Genomic DNA, 20196 nt, shown 5'->3' with positions numbered 1-20196 from the left:
CACGTGTTTGAGACCCCTGCTCCAGCCTGAGCTGTAGGCAGTGATGTTTGCTCCAGGTTGGCGGAGACCATCCCAAGTAATCAGCATTAGAAAGACACAGAATGCCGCATCCGAGAAGAGGTTAGAGACTTATTCTTGCTTGTAAAGTGTATAATCACCTGTAACAGGAGAAGCCACAGCAGAAAAATAGGTAAGAAGATGCCTGAGAGTCAAGAAGAGCGCAACACCAGAGACGTTGTGAGAAAGTGATACCGAAACTGATGCAGTTTATAGGAGCAGACTGTCACAAATATAAGCCCAATCTGCTGGTGCAGTCACTGTGTACATACATTACATTACTGATCCTGAGTTACATCCTGTATTATACTCCAGAGCTGCACTCACTATTCTGCTGGTGCAGTCACTGTGTACATACATTACATTACTGATCCTGAGTTACATCCAGTATTATACTCCAGAGCTGCACTCACTATTCTGCTGGTGGAGTCACTGTGTACATACATTACATTATTGATCCTGAGTTACATCCTGTATTATACCCCAGAGCTGCATTCACTATTCTGCTGGTTCAGTCACTGTGTACATACATTACATTACTGATCCTGAGTTACATCCTGTATTATCCTCCAGAGCTGCACTCACTATTCTGCTGGTGCAGTCACTGTGTACATACATTACATTACTGATCCTGAGTTACATCCTGTATTATACCTCAGAGCTGCACTCACTATTCTGCTGGTGCAGTCACTGTGTACATACATTACATTACTGATCCTGAGTTACATCCTGTATTATCCTCCAGAGCTGCACTCACTATTCTGCTGGTGCAGTCACTGTGTACATACATTACATTACTGATCCTGAGCTACATCCTGTATTATACTCCAGAGCTGCACTCACTATTCTGCTGGTGCAGTCACTGTGTACATACATTACATTACTGATCCTGAGTTACATCCTGTATTATCCTCCAGAGCTGCACTCACTATTCTGCTGGTGCAGTCACTGTGTACATACATTACATTACTGATCCTGAGTTACATCCTGTATTATACCCCAGAGCTGCACTCACTATTCTGCTGGTGCAGTCACTGTGTACATACATTACATTACTGATCCTGAGTTACATCCTGTATTATACCCCAGAGCTGCACTCACTATTCTGCTGGTGCAGTCACTGTGAACATATATCACATTACTGATCCTGAGTTACATCCTGTATTATACTCCAGAGCTGCACTCACTATTCTGCTGGTGCAGTCACTGTGTACATACATTACATTGCTGAACCTGAGTTACATCCTGTATTATACTCCAGAGCTGCACTCACTATTCTGCTGGTGCAGTCACTGTGTACATACATTACGTTACTGATCCTGAGTTACCTCCTGTATTATACTCCAGAGCTGCACTCACTATTCTGCTGGTGCAGTCACTGTGTACATACATTACATTGCTGATCCTGAGTTACATCCTGTATTATACTCCAGAGCTGCACTCACTATTCTGCTGGTGCAGTCACTGTGTACATACATTACATTACTGATCCTGAGTTACATCCTGTATTATACCCCAGAGCTGCACTCACTATACTGCTGGTGCAGTCACTGAGTAAATACATTACATTACTGATCCTGAGTTACCTCCTGTATTATACTCCAGAGCTGCACTCACTATTCTGCTGGTGCAGTCACTGTGTACATACATTACATTACTGATCCTGAGTTACCTCCTGTATTATACTCCAGAGCAGCACTCATTATTCTGCTGGTGCAGTCACTGTGTACATACATTACATTACTGATCCTGAGTTACATCCTGTATTATACTCCAGAGCTGCACTCACTATTCTGCTGGTGCAGTCACTGTGTACATACATTACATTACTGATCCTGAGTTACATCCTGTATTATACTCCAGAGCTGCACTCACTATTCTGCTGGTGCAGTCACTGTGTACATACATTACATTACTGATCCTGAGTTACATCCTGTATTATACTCCAGAGCTGCATTCACTATTCTGCTGGTGCAGTCACTGTGTACATACATTACATTACTGATCCTGAGTTACCTCCTGTATTATACTCCAGAGCAGCACTCATTATTCTGCTGGTGCAGTCACTGTGTATATACATTACATTACTGATCCTGAGTTACATCCTGTATTATACTCCAGAGCTCCACTCACTATTCTGCTGGTGCAGTCACTGTGTACATACATTACATTACTGATCCTCAGATACATCCTGTATTATACTCCAGAGCTGCACTCACTATTCTGCTGGTGCAGTCACTGTGTACATACATTACATTACTGATCCTGAGTTACATCCTGTATTATACTCCAGAGCTGCACTCACTATTCTGCTGGTGCAGTCACTGTGTACATACATTACACTACTGATCCTGAGTTACATCCTGTATTATACTCCAGAGCTGCACTCACTATTCTGCTGGTACAGTCACTGTGTACATACATTACATTACTGATCCTGAGTTACATCCTGTATTATACTCCAGAGCTGCACTCACTATTCTGCTGGTGCAGTCACTGTGCACATACATTATATTACTGATCCTGTGTTACATCCTGTATTATACTCCAGAGCTGCACTCACTATTCTGCTGGTGCAGTCACTGTGTACATACATTACATTACCGATCCTGAGTTACATCCTGTATTATACTCCAGAGCTGCACTCACTATTCTGCTGGTGCAGTCACTGTGTACATACATTACATTACTGATCCTGAGTTACATCCTGTATTATACTCCAGAGCTGCACTCACTATTCTGCTGGTGCAGTCACTGTGCACATACATTACATTACTGATCCTGAGTTACATCCTGTATTATACTCCAGAGCTGCACTCACTATTCTGCTGGTGCAGTCACTGTGCACATACATTACATTACTGATCCTGAGTTACATCCTGTATTATACTCCAGAGCTGCACTCACTATTCTGCTGGTGCAGTCACTGTGTACATACATTACATTACTGATCCTGAGTTACATCCTGTATTATACCTCAGAGCTGCACTCACTATTCTGCTGGTGCAGTCACTGTGTACATACATTACATTACTGATCCTGAGTTACATCCTGTATTATCCTCCAGAGCTGCACTCACTATTCTGCTGGTGCAGTCACTGTGTACATACATTACATTACTGATCCTGAGCTACATCCTGTATTATACTCCAGAGCTGCACTCACTATTCTGCTGGTGCAGTCACTGTGCACATACATTACATTACTGATCCTGAGTTACATCCTGTATTATACTCCAGAGCTGCACTCACTATTCTGCTGGTGCAGTCACTGTGTACATACATTACATTACTGATCCTGTACTGATCCTGAGTTACATCCTGTATTATACTCCAGAGCTGCGCTCACTATTCTGCTGGTGCAGTCACTGTGTACATACATTACATTACTGATCCTGAGTTACATCCTGTATTATACTCCAGAGCTGCACTCACTATTCTGCTGGTGCAGTCACTGTGTACATACATTACATTACTGATCCTGAGTTACATCCTGTATTATACTCCAGAGCTGCACTCACTATTCTGCTGGTGCAGTCACTGTGTACATACATTACATTACTGATCCTGAGTTACATCCTGTATTATACCCCAGAGCTGCACTCACTATTCTGCTGGTGCAGTCACTGTGTACATACATTACATTACTGATCCTGAGTTACATCTTGTATTATACTCCAGAGCTGCACTCACTATTCTGCTGCTGCAGTCACTGTGTACATACATTACATTACTGATCCTGTGTTACATCCTGTATTATACTCCAGAGCTGCACTCACTATTCTGCTGGTGCAGTCACTGTGCACATACATTACATTACTGATCCTGTGTTACATCCTGTATTATACTCCAGAGCTGCACTCACTATTCTGCTGATGGAGTGCATTATTTCACTAGCTAGTCAAGGTTCTTCATTTCTGTAAGGTTATTCTTATGGATGTATCAGTACAATGTTTGCAGTCGTCCTCTAGATGCGGAATAAGCTGTGCACAGATTGTTATCTCTATTAATTATTTCACTTTTATCGTTTTCAGTTTAGTGTTAAATATTTTCATAAAAACATTTATATTTTAGCTTTTAAAAACAAATAGATAAAATATAAAATCAATGTTTTTCTCTTTTCAGTTTGTTACATAAAATGTAATTACTCCTCCTGTTTTCAGGTTCACAGTCCAGAGGAGATCCCATGGTAAAGGCTACTGGAAGCGTCTACCGCCTGTACATTCAGACCGCCATTATGCTGCCATTATGCCGCCATTATGCTGCCATTATACCGCCATTATGCCGCCCGCCGGTCATCAGAGAGATTTTCTTTCCAGGAACTCAAGATTGATCGGTTTACTTGGAGTCAGAACGATTCTCGACATCGGACTGATATCGCCACCTTGAGGATCTGGTCGGATCTCATACTTCTTGATAATCTGAGAGTAAAAGTTGACAAAATCGTCAGGTACACGGGTGCGAGGGATAGTAAAATCTGATGTCAACTGATGAAAACAAAGTAAGACCTCTACTTGCCGTCACTAAATGGAAACATTGTGTTTACGAGTTTCCCAAGTCCAGAAATTACTTTTAGATGTGAATATGAAGAATGGACTAATAAACATGCCGACAATAGAGCAGTGTGTGAAGGGGGCCGGCTGCTCATTCATGTGACGGACCCCTTTTTTTTTCTCACAGCCCAATTTCAGATAGAAGGGGCCTGGCTTAGTTCATGAAATTTACAAGCAAGCCAATTTCTGTTCATGCAATGACTGTGACAGCTAAGAGAGTTGAGCAGTTTGAATCATTTGGGGAGCTCCAGCTAGCCCCCTTATATCTATGACGAAAAAAGGTGGCTTACCTAGTTTTTGAATAGATGACAGCAGCAGTACAATAAGTCTGACAATCAGTAGGAGAAGATGATTGGGAGAGATGCACTTATTGATTATCCTTCGGGCACCTTAGTTTTAACCTAACCTTCTGGAAACAAACAGCACCACATCTGTGCACAGGTTGTGTGTGGTATTGCATCTCGGCCACATTCATATCAGTGAATCTGAGCCGCATTACCATGGAAAAGCCAAAGACGTTGTGGTGCTCTATTTGGACGAAAACTGTAATTTTTTTCCCCTATTCCTGGACAACCTCTTTAAGGCATTTGGATACCATTCGGTAAGAAATGGGAGATTTTACAGTATATAAGGGGCCAACCGGAAAATGACCACTTACCCTGGACAGGGCCAAATGCATCTCCAGTTCAGCGATCCGACGCCCAACACAAGCCCGGATGCCATACCCAAATGGGATGGAGCTGAACGGGTTGTTCTTTATCTTCTGCTCCCGGAACCAGCGCTGAGGGATGAACGTGTTTGGTTCTGGAAAGTTGTTCTCGTCCCGGGAAATGATGTAATGATTCAGGACAAACAAGGTCTACAATGAGAAGACAGAAGATGAGTCCAAAGAGGAACCAACTCGAATGTTAGACAAGACTCCAGGTTTTGAATTAGGGATGTAGGTGCCATAGAGGCAGCCAAGGAAGCCACGGAGGCAGCCAAGGAAGCCACAGAGGCAACCAAGGAAGCCACAGAGGCAGCCAAGGAAGCCACAGAGGCAGCCAAGGAAGCCACAAAGGCAGCCAAGGAAGCCACAGAGGCAGCCAAGGAAGCCACAGAGGCAGCCAAGGAAGCCACAGAGGCAGCCAAGGAAGCCACAGAGGCAGCCAAGGAAGTCACAGAGGCAGCCAAGGAAGCCACAGAGGCAACCAAGGAAGCCACAGAGGCAGCCAAGGAAGCCACAGAGGCAGCCAAGGAAGTCACAGAGGCAGCCAAGGAAGCCACAGAGGCAGCCAAGGAAGCCACTGGGATTTGGGTTCAGAAAAGGGAACAGTGCCGACCCGAGAGTCCTACCAGCCTACAAGTAATGGGAAAGTAGATGGTAACTCCAGTCTACTCCATCCCAAGGCGATGGGATCAATCTTACTGCTGACCGATGGGGTCCCCTCTGCTCGTATGGTAACAGCCATCCATACATGGACCAACTTTACTGTCCAGCAGAAGCCCTGAAGCCCTCACCATGACGCTGGGAGGATTTCTGCCATGTTGGGAAGTTTTCCCGACCCTTCACTTTAGGAACTTACGTCTTTGGGGAAGCAAAAGTCTCCAATGATGATCTCCTTCTCAGCAGCTAATCGGGAATTAGTCGGCACCACAGGATACATCCTGACGAAGAGAAGTCAAAGCATTATCAGATCAATAGGTCATTTACATCATTCACATGACAGAGAAAACGGATTCACTAAGGACTGAACTTCCAATCCCAAGTAGGGTTTTCCTTCCCTTCAGCCATTACTTTTGTTTACTTCTCTGTAAGATGGTTTGTTTTTTTTCGGCATGAATAGAAATTTTTTATCCCATATTTCAGTACATTGTACAGTAAAATGAATGGGGTCATCCAAAACTACAAAATGGAGAGAAATGGTGACAAAAGAAAAAAGCGATTCTACTATATGCCCCCCACCTCACCAACCTTCACTCTGCGGTAAAGATGTTACAGTAATAGGATGCTCCATGTCAGTACAATTACATCAAAAGAAAAAAACAACACTATTTTTTTATTCAAGGTTTGTAAATGCTGTTGTATCGCCATTTGAGACCCATAACATTTTTCCGTCCATGGAGCTGTGTGAGGAATTGTTTTTTTTTTTGTGCACCTTTTAGCTATTCCATTTTCAAGATACATATGACACTGATCGCTTTTTATTGTAATTTTTGGTTAAAGTATGACAGTGCTACATTTGTGGCTGCAGATGGAATCTTATCATGTATCTCTATATACAGGGAGCTCCCCCTAGTGGTGGCTGCAGACAGGATCTTATCATGTATCTCTGTATACAGGGAGCTCCCCCTAGTGGTGGCTGCAGACAGGATCTTATCATGTATCTCTGTATACAGGGAGCTCCCCCTAGTGGTGGCTGCAGACAGGATCTTATCATGTATCTCTGTATACAGGGAGCTCCCCCTAGTGGTGGCTGCAGACAGGATCTTATCATGTATCTCTGTATATAGGGAGCTCCCCCTAGTGGTGGCTGCAGACAGGATCTTATCATGTATCTCGGTATATAGGGAGCTCCTCCTAGTGGTGGCTGCAGACAGGATCTTATCATGTATCTCTGTATACAGGGAGCTCCCCCTAGTGGTGGCTGCAGACAGAATCTTATCATGTATTTCTATATACAGGTAGCTCCCCCTAGTGGTGGCTGCAGACAGGATCTTATCATGTATCTCTGTATACAGGGATCTCCCCCTAGTGGTGGCTGCAGACAGGATCTTATCATGTATCTCTGTATATAGGGAGCTCCCCCTAGTGGTGGCTGCAGACAGGATCTTATCATGTATCTCTGTATACAGGGAGCTCCCCCTAGTGGTGGCTGCAGACAGGATCTTATCATGTATCTCTGTATATAGGGAGCTCCCCCTAGTGGTGGCTGCAGACAGGATCTTATCATGTATCTCGGTATATAGGGAGCTCCTCCTAGTGGTGGCTGCAGACAGAAATTTAATTTATGACTTTTCAGTGAATGGATCTCTGCATCAGAAAAAACATAGGCTCAAATGTTATAATATATATTACAAACTAATCACATCATTACTTTGCACCTAAAAAATAACTGATCCAGATCCACTGAACTGAGCTATACAATGATTTTTCCACTCTTCTGGCTGTGACAGCACGGTCACTATACATTGTATGGAGCATTTTTTTTTTTCAGCTCTGTAAACATTACATCCGGCCTCAGTCAGATATTGATGACCCATCCTAAAGACAGGTCATCAATACAGACAATATATTAAAAAAAACAGGTGGAGGACAAAGCATAGGAATTTTGGACCTTTTGATCACGAAAGGAAAGTGGAAGGAATAGTATGGTGGCTGTGGTCCCGCAGATTCCGCAGTGTTTGCCCCACGCTGAGCTATCAGTGGTTCATTTCCTTATCTTGATGTAAATGAGTCCAGGACAGTTCCAGTAGGCGTTGCATGTCGTTCAGGGGACCTGTATGTGGCTAGGAGTTGCTCTTGTTGAGGCTTTTCAGATCTCATATACAGTGTTGGCCAAAAGTATTGGCACCCCTGCAATTCTGTCAGATAATACTCAGTTTCTTTCTGAAAATGATTGCAATCACAAATTCTTTGGTCTTATTATCTTCATTTAATTTGCTTGCAAGGAAAAAACACAAAAGAGAATGAAGCAAAAATCAAATCATTGATCATTTCACACAAAACTCCAAAAATGGGCCAGACAAAAGTATTGGCACCCTCAGCCTAATACTTGGTTGCACAACCTTTAACCAAAATAACTGGGAACAACCGCTTCCGGTAACCATGAATGAGTTTCTTACAATGCTCTGCTGGAATTGTAGACCATTCTTCTTTGGCAAACTGCTCCAGGTCCCTGATATTTGAAGGGTGCCTTCTCCAAACTGCCATTTTGAGATCTCTCCACAGGTGTTCTATGGGATTCAGGTCTGGACTCATTGCTGGCCACCTTAGAAGTCTCCAGTCCTTTCTCTCAAACCATTTTATAGTGCTTTTGGAAGTGTGTTTTGGGTCATTGTCCTGCTGGAAGACCCATGACCTCTGAGGGAGACCCAGCTTTCTCACACTGGGCCCAACATTATGCTGCAAAATTTGTTGGTAGTCTTCAGACTTCATAATGCCATGCACACGGTCAAGCAGTCCAGTGACAGAGGCAGCAAAGCAACCCCAAAACATCAGGGAACCTCCGCCATGTTTGACTGTAGGGACCGTGTTCTTTTCTTTGAATGCCTCTTTTTTTTCCTGTACACTCTATGTTGATGCTTTTTCCCAAAAAGCTCTACTTTTGTCTCATCTGACCAGAGAACATTCTTCCAAAACGTTTTAGGATTTCTCAGGTAAGTTTTGGCAAACTCCAGCCTGGCTTTTTTATGTCTCGGGGTAAGAAGTGGGGTCTTCCTGGGTATCCTACCATACAGTCCCTTTTCATTCAGACGTCGACGGATAGTACGGGTTGACACTGTTGTATCCTCGGACTGCAGGGCAGCTTGAACTTGTTTGGATGTTAGTCGAGGTTCTTTATCCACCATCCGCACAATCTTGCGTTGAAATTTCTCGTCAATTTTTCTTTTCCGTCCACATCTAGGGAGGTTAGCCACAGTGCCATGGGCTTTACACTTCTTGATGACACTGCGCACGGAAGACACAGGAACATTCAGGGCTTTGGAGATGGACTTGTAGCCTTGAGATTGCTCATGCTTCCTCACAATTTGGTTTCTCAAGTCCTCAGACAGTTCTTTGGTCTTCTTTCTTTTCTCCATGCTCAATGTGGTAGACACAAGGACACAGGACAGAGGTTGAGTCAACTTTAATCCATGTTAACAGGCTGCAAGTGTGATTTAGTTATTGCCAACACCTGTTAGGTGCCACAGGTAAGTTACAGGTGCTGTTAATTACACCAATTAGAAAAGCATCACATGATTTTTCAAAGGGTGCCAATACTTTTGTCCACCCCCTTTTTTAGGTTTGGTGTGGAATTATATCCAATTTGGCTTTAGGACAATTCTTTTTGTGTTTTTTCATTGAAGACAAATTAAATGAAGATAATAATACCAAAGAATTTGTGATTGCAATCATTTTCAGGAAGAAACTGAGTATTATCTGACAGAATTGCAGGGGTGCCAATACTTTTGGCCACCACTGTACAATCATTGATCTCAATGACAATGTTTAACAGCCGGATCCACAAGACCACAACCTTGATGTGCAGGCATCTTTAAGATTGGCAGCCTGGAGTTCACATTCCTCATCGCAGCCACATCTCCTCTGTGACCCGATTAATTGGCCGTTAGGAATGGCGTCGTCGTGTGTGCTAGTAGAACAGAATTGACGCTGGTCTTCTTGCCATGGAGAGTCGTGTGAGGCATTGTCCAAATCATCCATACAAATAATAGAGAATATCAACATTTCAGCAACTGAAGAAAATTATCCAGTGAAACTTTTGCGTCTTGCCAGATGTTTATTAGGAGGCCATCTTTTGCTCTCTCCATCACTTAGTTTCGGCCAAGTCTGGTGATAATTACCTTCTGGATCTTGACCTTCAATGTCTTCATTATTTAGGGTGCCCATTACAGGGGCCTCTGACTCATGCGCGGTGTGCCTCCACCCATATTTGGTTATTAGCTAGATCGCGTCCGTTTATGTTTGTACAAAGAATCTATTTACTTCTGTATTTCTTGCCTTTATTGTCATTTGGTTTCTTGGAGGCGTCCCAATGATAAATTTTCACAATTAAGTCCCAATGATAAATTTTCACAATTATAATGTGGTATTTTCCTCGGGTTTTTGGTGTTAATCATCCATACAGACGTCTCCCCATTACTGTTGTCTGGATGGCCGCGAGTATTGCAGCCTTGGTCCATAGACATCGCCCCCTCCGTCCTTAGAGCATTGCGCTGTACGGCAGGCAGCTGTGTCCCTGTTTGGGCGCCAACCTATCGGTCCTGAAAGTGTGAGGAATGTATACAAATATAACAAAACCAACCGCAGCGTCTCCTTAATGATGGCCTTCAGAAGCGGCATCTTGGAGAGATCCTCAGCGGTGGGAATACCTTCTCCTGGGACGATGGAGGTCACCTCCTGGTACAGAGATCGCTGGGTCTCCTGGTCTCTCGCGAGGTGGTACAGGGCCCAGGATAAGGTGTTTGAAGTCTGGGATGGGGGAAATAGAGAATATTATTACAGAGCTATGGAAGGTGCAGCAGCCGGGGATAGCGGGTTATTTTTTTTTTTTTTAATCTTTTAAGTTGGTGCTTTTCCAGTAAGAGGCACCAGACCCAACAATACTCAAATAATGGCAAACAGTACCACCATCCACTGCAAAAATAATATGCACACGATATGGTACAATTCCGTAGAGAAATTTACATTTTACTTTTAATGCTTTCACTCTAAATTTCAAAACGCCCAAATTACCCAGGCACCAGCAGCCGACATAACGTCACCAACATGTCACTCCTTACCGTGTCCACTCCAGCCAGCAGCAGCTCGGCCACGCTGCCGTACACCTCCTTGTTGGTCAGTTTCCCGCTGGACAGCAGATAGGTCAGGTACTCCCCCTGCACCTCCTCCCCGCGCTCCAGCCTCTCCTGGATCTTTTGCATCTTCTGGTCAATTAGTTTATTTCCTTGGAAAGATCATTAAATAGATTAGTCCCAACATTGCAAGGAATCATCGTGTGCAGGATCGGACCTGCTGCTGATCGATGAGGGTCCGATACTGGGATCCCCACAAATAATGAGAACAGGGCTCTAAAAAATGCCTCATCGGAAAGAAACAGTAGCCACTTTATTAATTATATAAGAGATTCCAGGAGCACTGCACTCGGCTTTCTCCAGCAGTCCAATAGACAGTGCATGGAGTGGTGGCATATGTGTGACTGCACGGCTATTTCGACAGTGAGTATTCCACCCCCATTGTTAGGATAGGTCAAGCCCCAACAGCTGGACACCACAGATGAGCAAGTTATCACCTATCCTGCTTATAGCTATTGAAGGGTTATTTCCAACATTTCTAGTTATTAAGATTTATACAGCACAGAGTATTTCAGGAGAGGAGTTGAGAATCTTGTAGCAGGTCACAATCTAGGAGTTCGGGCTTGATCACACGCTGCACTTTTTATTGCCCCGGAAAACAAAACAAAAACACAGCGGTTTACTTTACCAGTAAAATGAATGCGATTTCTGAACCCTCATGCACACGCTGCTTATTTTTTTTCTTTGCAGATTTGAACCATCACTGTATTGTTGTTTTTTTTTCAAATCTGCAGCATTTTAATTTTTTTAATGGGGAAATAAAAGTAAAAACGCATTTAAACCGCGCCTATTTTAAGCAGCATTTTAACGCTCAGGTTTTTACAGCAGAAAAATGTGTTGCAAATACTCAATATGTGCACGTACCCTTAGGCTATGTGCCCACGATGCAGAAATGAAGCAGAAAATTTCCACTTCATTTCTGCATGTCCTTGCCCGTAAAAACGTGTGCGTGCGGAATTTTACATGCGTTTTTCGCGCTTTTTTGAAGCGTTTGGGACATGCGGAATTGCCTTGCGGTTTTTTAATGCATTGAGAAGGCAATTCCGCATGCGTAAACGCACAAATAATGGACATGCTGCAGATTTTTCAGAGCATCAAAAACGCTGCGGAAAATACCGCAGCATGGGCATTGAAATTGCGGATTGTCATTGGGGACCATGGGGGACGGATTACCAAGCGTTTACGCTGTGCAAATTACGCAGCATAAACGCTTGAAAAACCGCATCGTGGGCACACAGCCTAAGAGTTTTTTTGTGGGGAAAAAAAAAAGAAATCAGCGTTTTACAGGACCAGCAAAGTGAATGAGATTTCACGCACCCGCTGCTTATATTTTCCGTGCAGATTTCAAGCAGGTTCACATCAATTCTTTCAGCGGTTTTTGGGAAGCGCATATATTTTACGCAGCGTTTTTCCTATCAACACTCCAGTATTAGCAGGAGATTTCTCTGCTGCAAAAACTGAACGTGTGGATATAATCTCTCAACAAATTGTTACATTTATAATTAAGGCAGCAATACAGATATTTTTCATAAAGAAAGCTTAAGAGCTTTAGAAAGCTTGAGACTATGTACCCATGTGCAAAAATCTTGCGTTTTTTTTCCGCAGATGTCCACAGCACCAAAATATGCATTAGCAAACTTCTCCGACAGTTGTGTTTTTTTTTTTAAATACATTTTTTATTGTGCAGATTTGAAGCAATTTTTTAGAACTTTTACTTGAATGTTTTTATATATATATATATATATATATATATATATATATATATATATATAAAAGGAAATAATAAAAAACAAAAACAAAGTAAAAACATAGTTCTAAGACATGAATGGACACTACAGAGATCTGTAAATTCTTATTACAAGAGGGCCTGTAATGATGTAAATGGGACAACCTTTATGTTTACAGAAAAGGTTTAATCATCATCACATAACAGGATTCTTTACTGTAAGAGCAGCAATATTATGGATCTGTGTCACACGGTTTGTTCATTGCACAGATACAAGAAGGGCCTTGATGCGTTTTCTGAACAAAAATATATTAAAAGCTACTAGATTCTTGCACATGGGGAATTGAAGAAGGGATTTATTCCCAATATTGGAAAATTCCCATGCACCTCATAGGAAGTTTAGCCTCCTGTGGACAAACACGTTCAGATTATATAAATTCAGAGGCATTTTCCCCCAGCTCGCGTCACATCGACCACTTGCCATATTGTAACTCACCAAATTCAAAGATGTTGTCCCAGTTTTTTATGTATAACTTGAAGTATGGAAGAATATTTTGTGTCCAAGCAGGTAAAACAGAGACATAAACTGAATATTTGAGCATAGCCCCTATAGAGTCAATGAATTTCTTGGTCTCGGGAGGAATGTTCTTCTCCAAGCAACCGATCCGGGTCTCAAACAGAATGTATGAAATCCCTAAAAATAAATAAATCATAACATATGGTACAATCCATGGATGTCTTTCCTTTAGTTCCTGCACATTCCATATATAAGAGCTTATCTTGTTGTTAAAAAAAAAAACACAACAGCTTTGTAATGCATCTTATCAGAGAAAGCGTCTTCTTTCTCCACTTATGAGCCACTTCTTCCTCTAAATGACCTGGATTCCAGACTGATACATTGTAGCAAACTAGAAGGATAGAGCTGCTGATGTGCAGCTCACAGAGCATTGTCTGGACTGGATACAATTATATCAACTTCTCAGCTGAGAGCAGAACAATTAGGCTATGTTCACACATCATGTATTTTTTTGAGTCACAAATCTGCAGCAAAACCTGATCTCTCAAGGGAGCTTTGCTGCAGATTTTTCTTGCAGTTTTGGTGCTTTTTTGATGTGTGAACTAAGAATTCTGAAATCTCATAGGCTTTGCTGGCACTGCACAAGGCAGCAGAAAATTTACATTAAAAAAACGCTGAAAAACCATGATGTGTGAACACAGCCTTAAAGGGGTTGTTTACTACTCGGCCAACTACAATATTCCCCCTTGTAGAATGATAACACCTTATACTCACCTCTGCGGCTGGTGCTGTTCCAGAGACCTGGGTCTCGCGGGGCTTGCATGATTTAGTTATATGGCAAGTAGAAGACGTTTTTATTCTAAATAGGGGAATATCATAATTGAGAGGAATTAGGCCGAGTAGAGGACAATCCCTTTAAGTTTTGTAACTCTACAAATAAGTAATTCATTAGCGACGGAGATCTACAACCAGCGCACCTTCAAATGCAAATCTATAAAAGGTGTTTGCAACGTCGTTGACCATGATTCCCGAGGGAGAATTCCTCCGATCATCGTCGAGCGTGTTCAGAAAGTCTGTTACCACTTCATTGACCGCCCCGGTGTACAGCATGGCCTCCGCCGGCTTCAGCATCCTCTTATTCAAGATGGAGCGGAGCGTGTACCAGCGGTGACCTTCCCTAAAGAAAGAGGAGGGTTTTGACACATTATGGTGTGCACACACACACGACGTAATTTTCCAAATTAGAACCAAATTAATGCTTAAAAAGAATGAACATCATCTGCACTGCAATTTTGACTGCAGCTCTGGCTGTGAGTACAATATAAGGACTCTACTCACAGCCAAAGCTGCACTTCCCCCTTCCTGATTTCTTATTCTTCTGCATGTTTGTAACTTAAATGTTTCGGGTCACAAAACAAATTTAAATATTAGACAAAGATAACACAAGTAACACAAAATGCAGTTTTTAAATGAAGGTCTTTATTATCGAGGGAAAAAGAAATCCAAACCTACAGGGTCCTGTGTGAAAAAGTGATTGCCCCCTAAACCTAATAACTGGTTGGGCCCTTAGCACCAACAACTGCAATAAAGCATTTGCGATAACTGGCAATGAGTCTTTTACAACGCTCTGGAGGAATATTGGCTGCTCATCTTTGCAGAATTGTTGTAATTCAGCCACATTACAGGTTTCCGAGCTTGAACCGCCTTTTTAAGGTCATGCCACAGCATCTCAATCGGATTAAGGTCAGGACTGTGACTAGGCCACTCCAAAGTCTTAATTGTGTTTTTCATAAGCCATTCAGAGGTGGACTTGCTGGTGTGTTTTGGATCATTGTCCTGCCGCATAACCCAAGTGCGCTTCAGCTTGAGGTCAGGAACCGATGGCCGGACATTCTCCTTCAGAATTTTTCGGTAGACAGCAAAACTAAAGGTTCCATTTACCACAGCAAGTCTTCCAGGTCCTGAAGCAGCAAAACAGCCCCAGACCATCACACTACCACCACCATATTTTACTGTTGGTATGATGTTCCTTTTCTGAAATGCTGTGTTACTTCTACGTCAGATGTAATGGGACATACACCTTCCAAAAAATTCAACTTTTTTCGTCAGTCTACAGAGTATTCTCCCAAAAGTCTTGGTGATCATCAAGATGTTTTCTGGCAAAACTGAGACGAGCCTTTATGTTCTTTTTGCTCAGCAGTGGTTTTTGCCTTTCAACTCTGCCATGCATGCCATTTTTGCCCAGTCTCTTTCTTATGGTGGAGTCATGAACACTGACCTTAACTGAGGCAAGTGAGGCCTGCAGTTATTTGGATGTTGTTGTGGGGTCTTTTGTGACCTCTTGGATGAGTCGTTGCTGCGCTCTTGGGGTAATTTTGGTCGGCCGGTCACTCCTGGGAAGGTTCACCACTGTTCTATTGTTTTGCCATTTGTGGATAATGCCTCTCACTGTGGTTCACTGGAGTCCCAAAGCTTTAGAAATGGCTTTATAACCTTTTCCAGACTGATAGATCTCAATTACTTTGTTTCTCATTTGTTCCTGAATTTCTTTGGATTGCAGCATGATGTCTAGCTTTTGAGGATCTTTTGGTCTACTTCACTTTGTCAGGCAGGTCCTATTTAAGTGATTTCTTGATTGAGAACAGGTGTGGCAAATATCAGGCCTGTGTTTTGCTGGGGAAATTGTATTCAGCCTCCCAAAAGCTTCCCACAAAGTTAATTTATGTTTTAAGAGGGGAGGGGGGCAATCACTTTTTCACACAGGGCCCTGTAGGTTTGGATTTCTTTTTCTCTAAATAATACAGACCTTCATTTAAAAACTGCATTTTGCGTTTGTTTTATCTTCATCTAATATTTACATTTGTTCTGTGATCTGAAACATTTAAGTGACAAACATGCAAAAGAATAAGAAATCAGGAAGGGGGCAAACACTTTTCCACGCCACTGTATGTTCGCTTTGCACGGTGTGACATCTTCAGTACATGTTCCACTGCAGTGAACGGCGCGAAGAAACTAATCAGAGCAAACTTCATTCACTCTATTCAATAAATGACCATTGAACATACTCAGTAAAAGGGCCGAGAGCGAGGTCTCGGAGTCGCCGATGCACTTTCCACAGCTCCATGTCGGTTCTCATCGGATACTTCCCCTCATGGCGCAGCACTGTCTCCAGGATATCAACATCCACAATATTCACTGATTTTATTGGTCCAAGGAATGATTTCCACATCGGGCCATACTTTTTCTTATAGACAAACTGCAAAACAAAAAAGAAAAGCTGCTAACCATCCGACATTAGTCTTTCCCTAAAATTCAAGGTCAACCCATGCAATCCCTATGTGGCCCAAAGCAGCGGCCAAGGCTCTAAATCACCCTCCTAATTGGGTGCTGAGAATGTAACTTTCCTCTTCTTCATCAGGGACACATCACAGGATCATGTCACCCAGGAGATGGAGAAGAAAAAATGTGCACTATGGGGGATGTGTGGTGCTCATACCTGCAGCCAGTGCCCCTTTTATTTTTGGGGGCCTTCTCTGCCCAATATACCCCTCTGTTAAATACTCCTTTACATAGGGTTACACTGACCCAGCAGGTACTGATCCAATGATGAAGTCCAGTCCATGAGGTCCATGGCGGATATTCTCACTTACTGACCAGATGCTGTTGGGGGTCAGTAGTTAGGGGGACCAGCTTTAATGTATGACACTTTACATCATAGATATAAATATGTTTGTAAAGTTTTAGGTTACTAAATCCTAATGAGAGAATAATAAGACGAGCTGAACTTTCTCATAGTGTTCAAGTTCTCATTATTTTCAGATCTCTGATCGCTGTCAATAAATGAGAAGAGTCTTGTGTACCTCCAGAAGATGAAAACCCCGAGACCAAATACATGTCTTCACATCTGAGGGATTTGTACAATCTACTCTGGGATAAATGCTTTGGACAACAGCCTGATACATTGTAGCAAACCATCAGGACAGGAGAGAGGTTTGCCCTGTGGGAGCAAAGAGAAAACCTTTCCAATCCTGACTGTTTGTTGCAATGTATCTGTCTGGTGTCCAAACAATTTAGTTTGCAGAGAATTGTCCAGATTGGGAATGATTGTAATTAACCCTAAACTCTGTATTTTATACAGTAATTTAAGCTTCATTAAAAAAAAAAAGTAATATAATAACAAAATCAGTCAGCTTCTAGAACAGGACTCTGGATGACATTTGGACTCTTCTGACTCCTTTTAGCCAATAAGGTTCCCATCTGATCCAAGAAATGCAAGGGGACAGCAAAATCAAGACGTGGGAAGTCCGAGGTACTGAATGAAGCTCATGATTCTGCTGATAATTCTCATTATTATTGTAATAAACAAACAAAATCCACAAATGAGAGAAAAAAAAAGGAAGGAGTCAGAAGTCGGCTTTATTGGGACATGATCTGATTTTTGTGATGTAACAACTTTTTTTTTTTTCCCCTAAGGGAAAGAGAAGAGTGACAATAAAGGTTTAGTTTCATTTGTAACAAATGTCACACGACTTCCCCATAAAACATAAGCTGCAGCAATCCATGAATTTACCATGACCAAAGGTCGCCCTGGTGTGTGAACCTATCTGCGCCATTTTCTTTAAATACCTTTTTACAGTCGGTTATTGACAGATTTGCAACACGTCCCCCAATATCTAAGAAACATTGCACCTAATGACCTTCTCTGGTGTCGCAATGCGACACAAGGGTTTCCAAATATCTTGCATTTTCTGTACCTGGTCGCAAAGTCACATGTGAGGGCAACTTATCTAGGAATTGGCAATTTTTTTTTCTCTTTCACAGAAAAAAAAAATTGTATCGCTTATGGATCAACTGTATAGTGACTCATTTTTACAGATGCGTTGCCATTCTTTAACATAGGAAATTGTATTTTATCTTGTACATTTTAAGAATTGCTGCTGTATAAAAACAAAAACAAAGGGATGATTGCTGTAGTTTTGATAAAATCACAGTTTTCTCTGCTCCAGATCTACCAGTTCTTGGACTGCTGCGCTCTGTATAACCCCGCCCCCCCACCACTGATTGGCAGCTTTCTGCCTATGCACAGTGTACACTGGAAGCAGCCAATCCGTGGCGTGGGCGGGGTTATACAAAGCTTAGCATTCAGAGAACTGCTAGATCTGCAGCAGATAAAACTGTGATTTTATCAAAATGACAGCAAGCAGCCCAGTAAGTGACACATCACTAGAATCAGGGTCCCTGACCCTACATTATGCTGCTCTCAGATGAAGTAGCAAAAACCTGGTGACAGATTCCCTTTAATGATATAAGCATAGTTATAATATGTTTGACCATTGGAGTGTATGGATCCGCGGAGCAGCACCAGGACCATCCTGTATATGCAGAGATCATGATGTGAACAACCCCTTAGTCTCCAAGATATCAGTGTGGAAATGTCTGCCCCCTTCTATGAAAGTGGAAGAACAAAAGGCAACAATGTAACAAGTCATACAAAGTAACACCCAGAAAGTGACAACAGAGGACCGACCTGCACTTCATGAGAATACAGCAGGTTTCCCTTGAGGAAGAACCAGTAGAGGTTGGTGAGCATGGAGGGACCTGGCAAATCATCAAACGTCTTCATCTTCTTGTTCCCTTCTTCTACTCCGGCTGCTGCAGCCCCATGTAAGGCCCTGCCCTGGGTGACCCTGGTGCTGCATGTCTGTAGCAGGGGACTGATTCTGCTCTTGATCCCTAGGTAATAGCAGCTCCTGACTGCAGCTTTTATCATGGCTGCAGGAACTGAGCCTCCCATGCACCTTGGTATGGCCGCTCTTTGCTTCTTTCCGAACCTCCTCCCCTCCCACCCCTTCATTGCCAAGTGCACAATAACAACAGCCGCCTGCAGACATGTGAGCACTGGGTGCAGCGGCTGAAGCAGAAAACCAGCAAAAGTTATAGCAAGTGAACCCCTGCAGAAAAAGGGTGAAACTCGCACCATAAACTGATAGGCTGCAGATCTTAAACTCTCAGCTCCCGTCAATTTACAGTAGTGTTCAAAATAATAGCAGAGTGTTCAAAAACACGAGTTAAGCGCAAAATCTTTCTACTAGTTGTTATTTCCAGCATTGGGAACATTGCACGCTGTTTTCTAATTCAAAACATGGAGAGAAATGCAGATAATTTTTAACTACTTTACAGAAAATAACAAAAAATGAACATTGTTCTGTTCTAAATAGCAGTGTCTGCATTTGTCTTTACAAACTCACAATATGTATTTTTGGAGGATTTAGCATTCCTGTGAATCACTAACCTAATATTTAGTTGTTACCCACAGTTTTTTAGAACTGCTTCACATCTATGTCGCATAGAGTCAACCAACTTCTGGCACCTGTTATTCCAGCCCAGGAGGCTTTCACTACATCCCACAGTTTTCTGGCATTTGTTGGCTTTGCCTCAGAAACTGCATTTTTGATATCACCCCACAAGCCTTGTATCGGATTAAGGTCCGGGGATTTGGCTGGCCATTGCATAAACTCAATTTTGTTGGACTGAAACCAAGATTTTGCTGGTTTACTGGTGTGTTTAGGGTTGTTGTCTTGGTGAAACACCCATTGCAAGGGCATATCCTCTTCAGCGTAAGGCAACATGACCTCTTCAAGTATATTAATATATGCAAACTGGTCCATGATCCCTGGTATGCGGTAAATAGGTCCATCACTGGTAAGAGAAACATGTCTATATCATTATGTTTCCACCATGCTTCACTGTCTGCAGGGTGTACTGTGGTTGAATGCAGAGTTTGGGGGT

The 20196-nt window shown here is 42.5% G+C and overlaps 1 protein-coding gene across 1 annotated transcript; it reads right to left on the bottom strand.

Moving 5' to 3' along the window:
• Nucleotides 1–4050: 4050 nt before the first annotated feature.
• Nucleotides 4051–19263, bottom strand: LOC141161897 (sterol 26-hydroxylase, mitochondrial-like). The gene is made up of 9 exons (XM_073647392.1): nucleotides 18935–19263; nucleotides 16473–16663; nucleotides 14385–14584; nucleotides 13387–13584; nucleotides 11093–11256; nucleotides 10615–10781; nucleotides 6175–6256; nucleotides 5268–5468; nucleotides 4051–4477 (listed from the first exon to the last, which is right to left on the bottom strand). Exons 1-9 carry the CDS (start codon nucleotides 19259–19261, stop codon nucleotides 4355–4357), a joined length of 1653 nt encoding a protein of 550 aa, XP_073503493.1. The 5' UTR covers nucleotides 19262–19263; the 3' UTR covers nucleotides 4051–4354.
• Nucleotides 19264–20196: the final 933 nt, after the last annotated feature.

This window comes from Phyllobates terribilis, unplaced genomic scaffold, assembly GCF_046119375.1.
Source record: "Phyllobates terribilis strain yellow unplaced genomic scaffold, ASM4611937v1 Scaffold_9__5_contigs__length_417890890, whole genome shotgun sequence".
Lineage (NCBI taxonomy): Eukaryota > Metazoa > Chordata > Amphibia > Anura > Dendrobatidae > Phyllobates > Phyllobates terribilis.
This window is presented reverse-complemented; position numbering and strand designations above follow the sequence as displayed.

Bases quoted from the DNA above. Each gene is read 5' to 3' on its own strand.
- LOC141161897 (XM_073647392.1), bottom strand. From the start codon at position 19,261: ATGAAGGGGTGGGAGGGGAGGAGGTTCGGAAAGAAGCAAAGAGCGGCC. The intron at 14,585-16,472 runs GTATGTTCAATG...CTCTTTCTTTAG, and splicing joins GCTCTCGGCCCTTTTACTGA to GGAAGGTCACCGCTGGTACA. The intron at 13,585-14,384 runs GTGCGCTGGTTG...ATTTATTTTTAG, and splicing joins TTATAGATTTGCATTTGAAG to GGATTTCATACATTCTGTTT.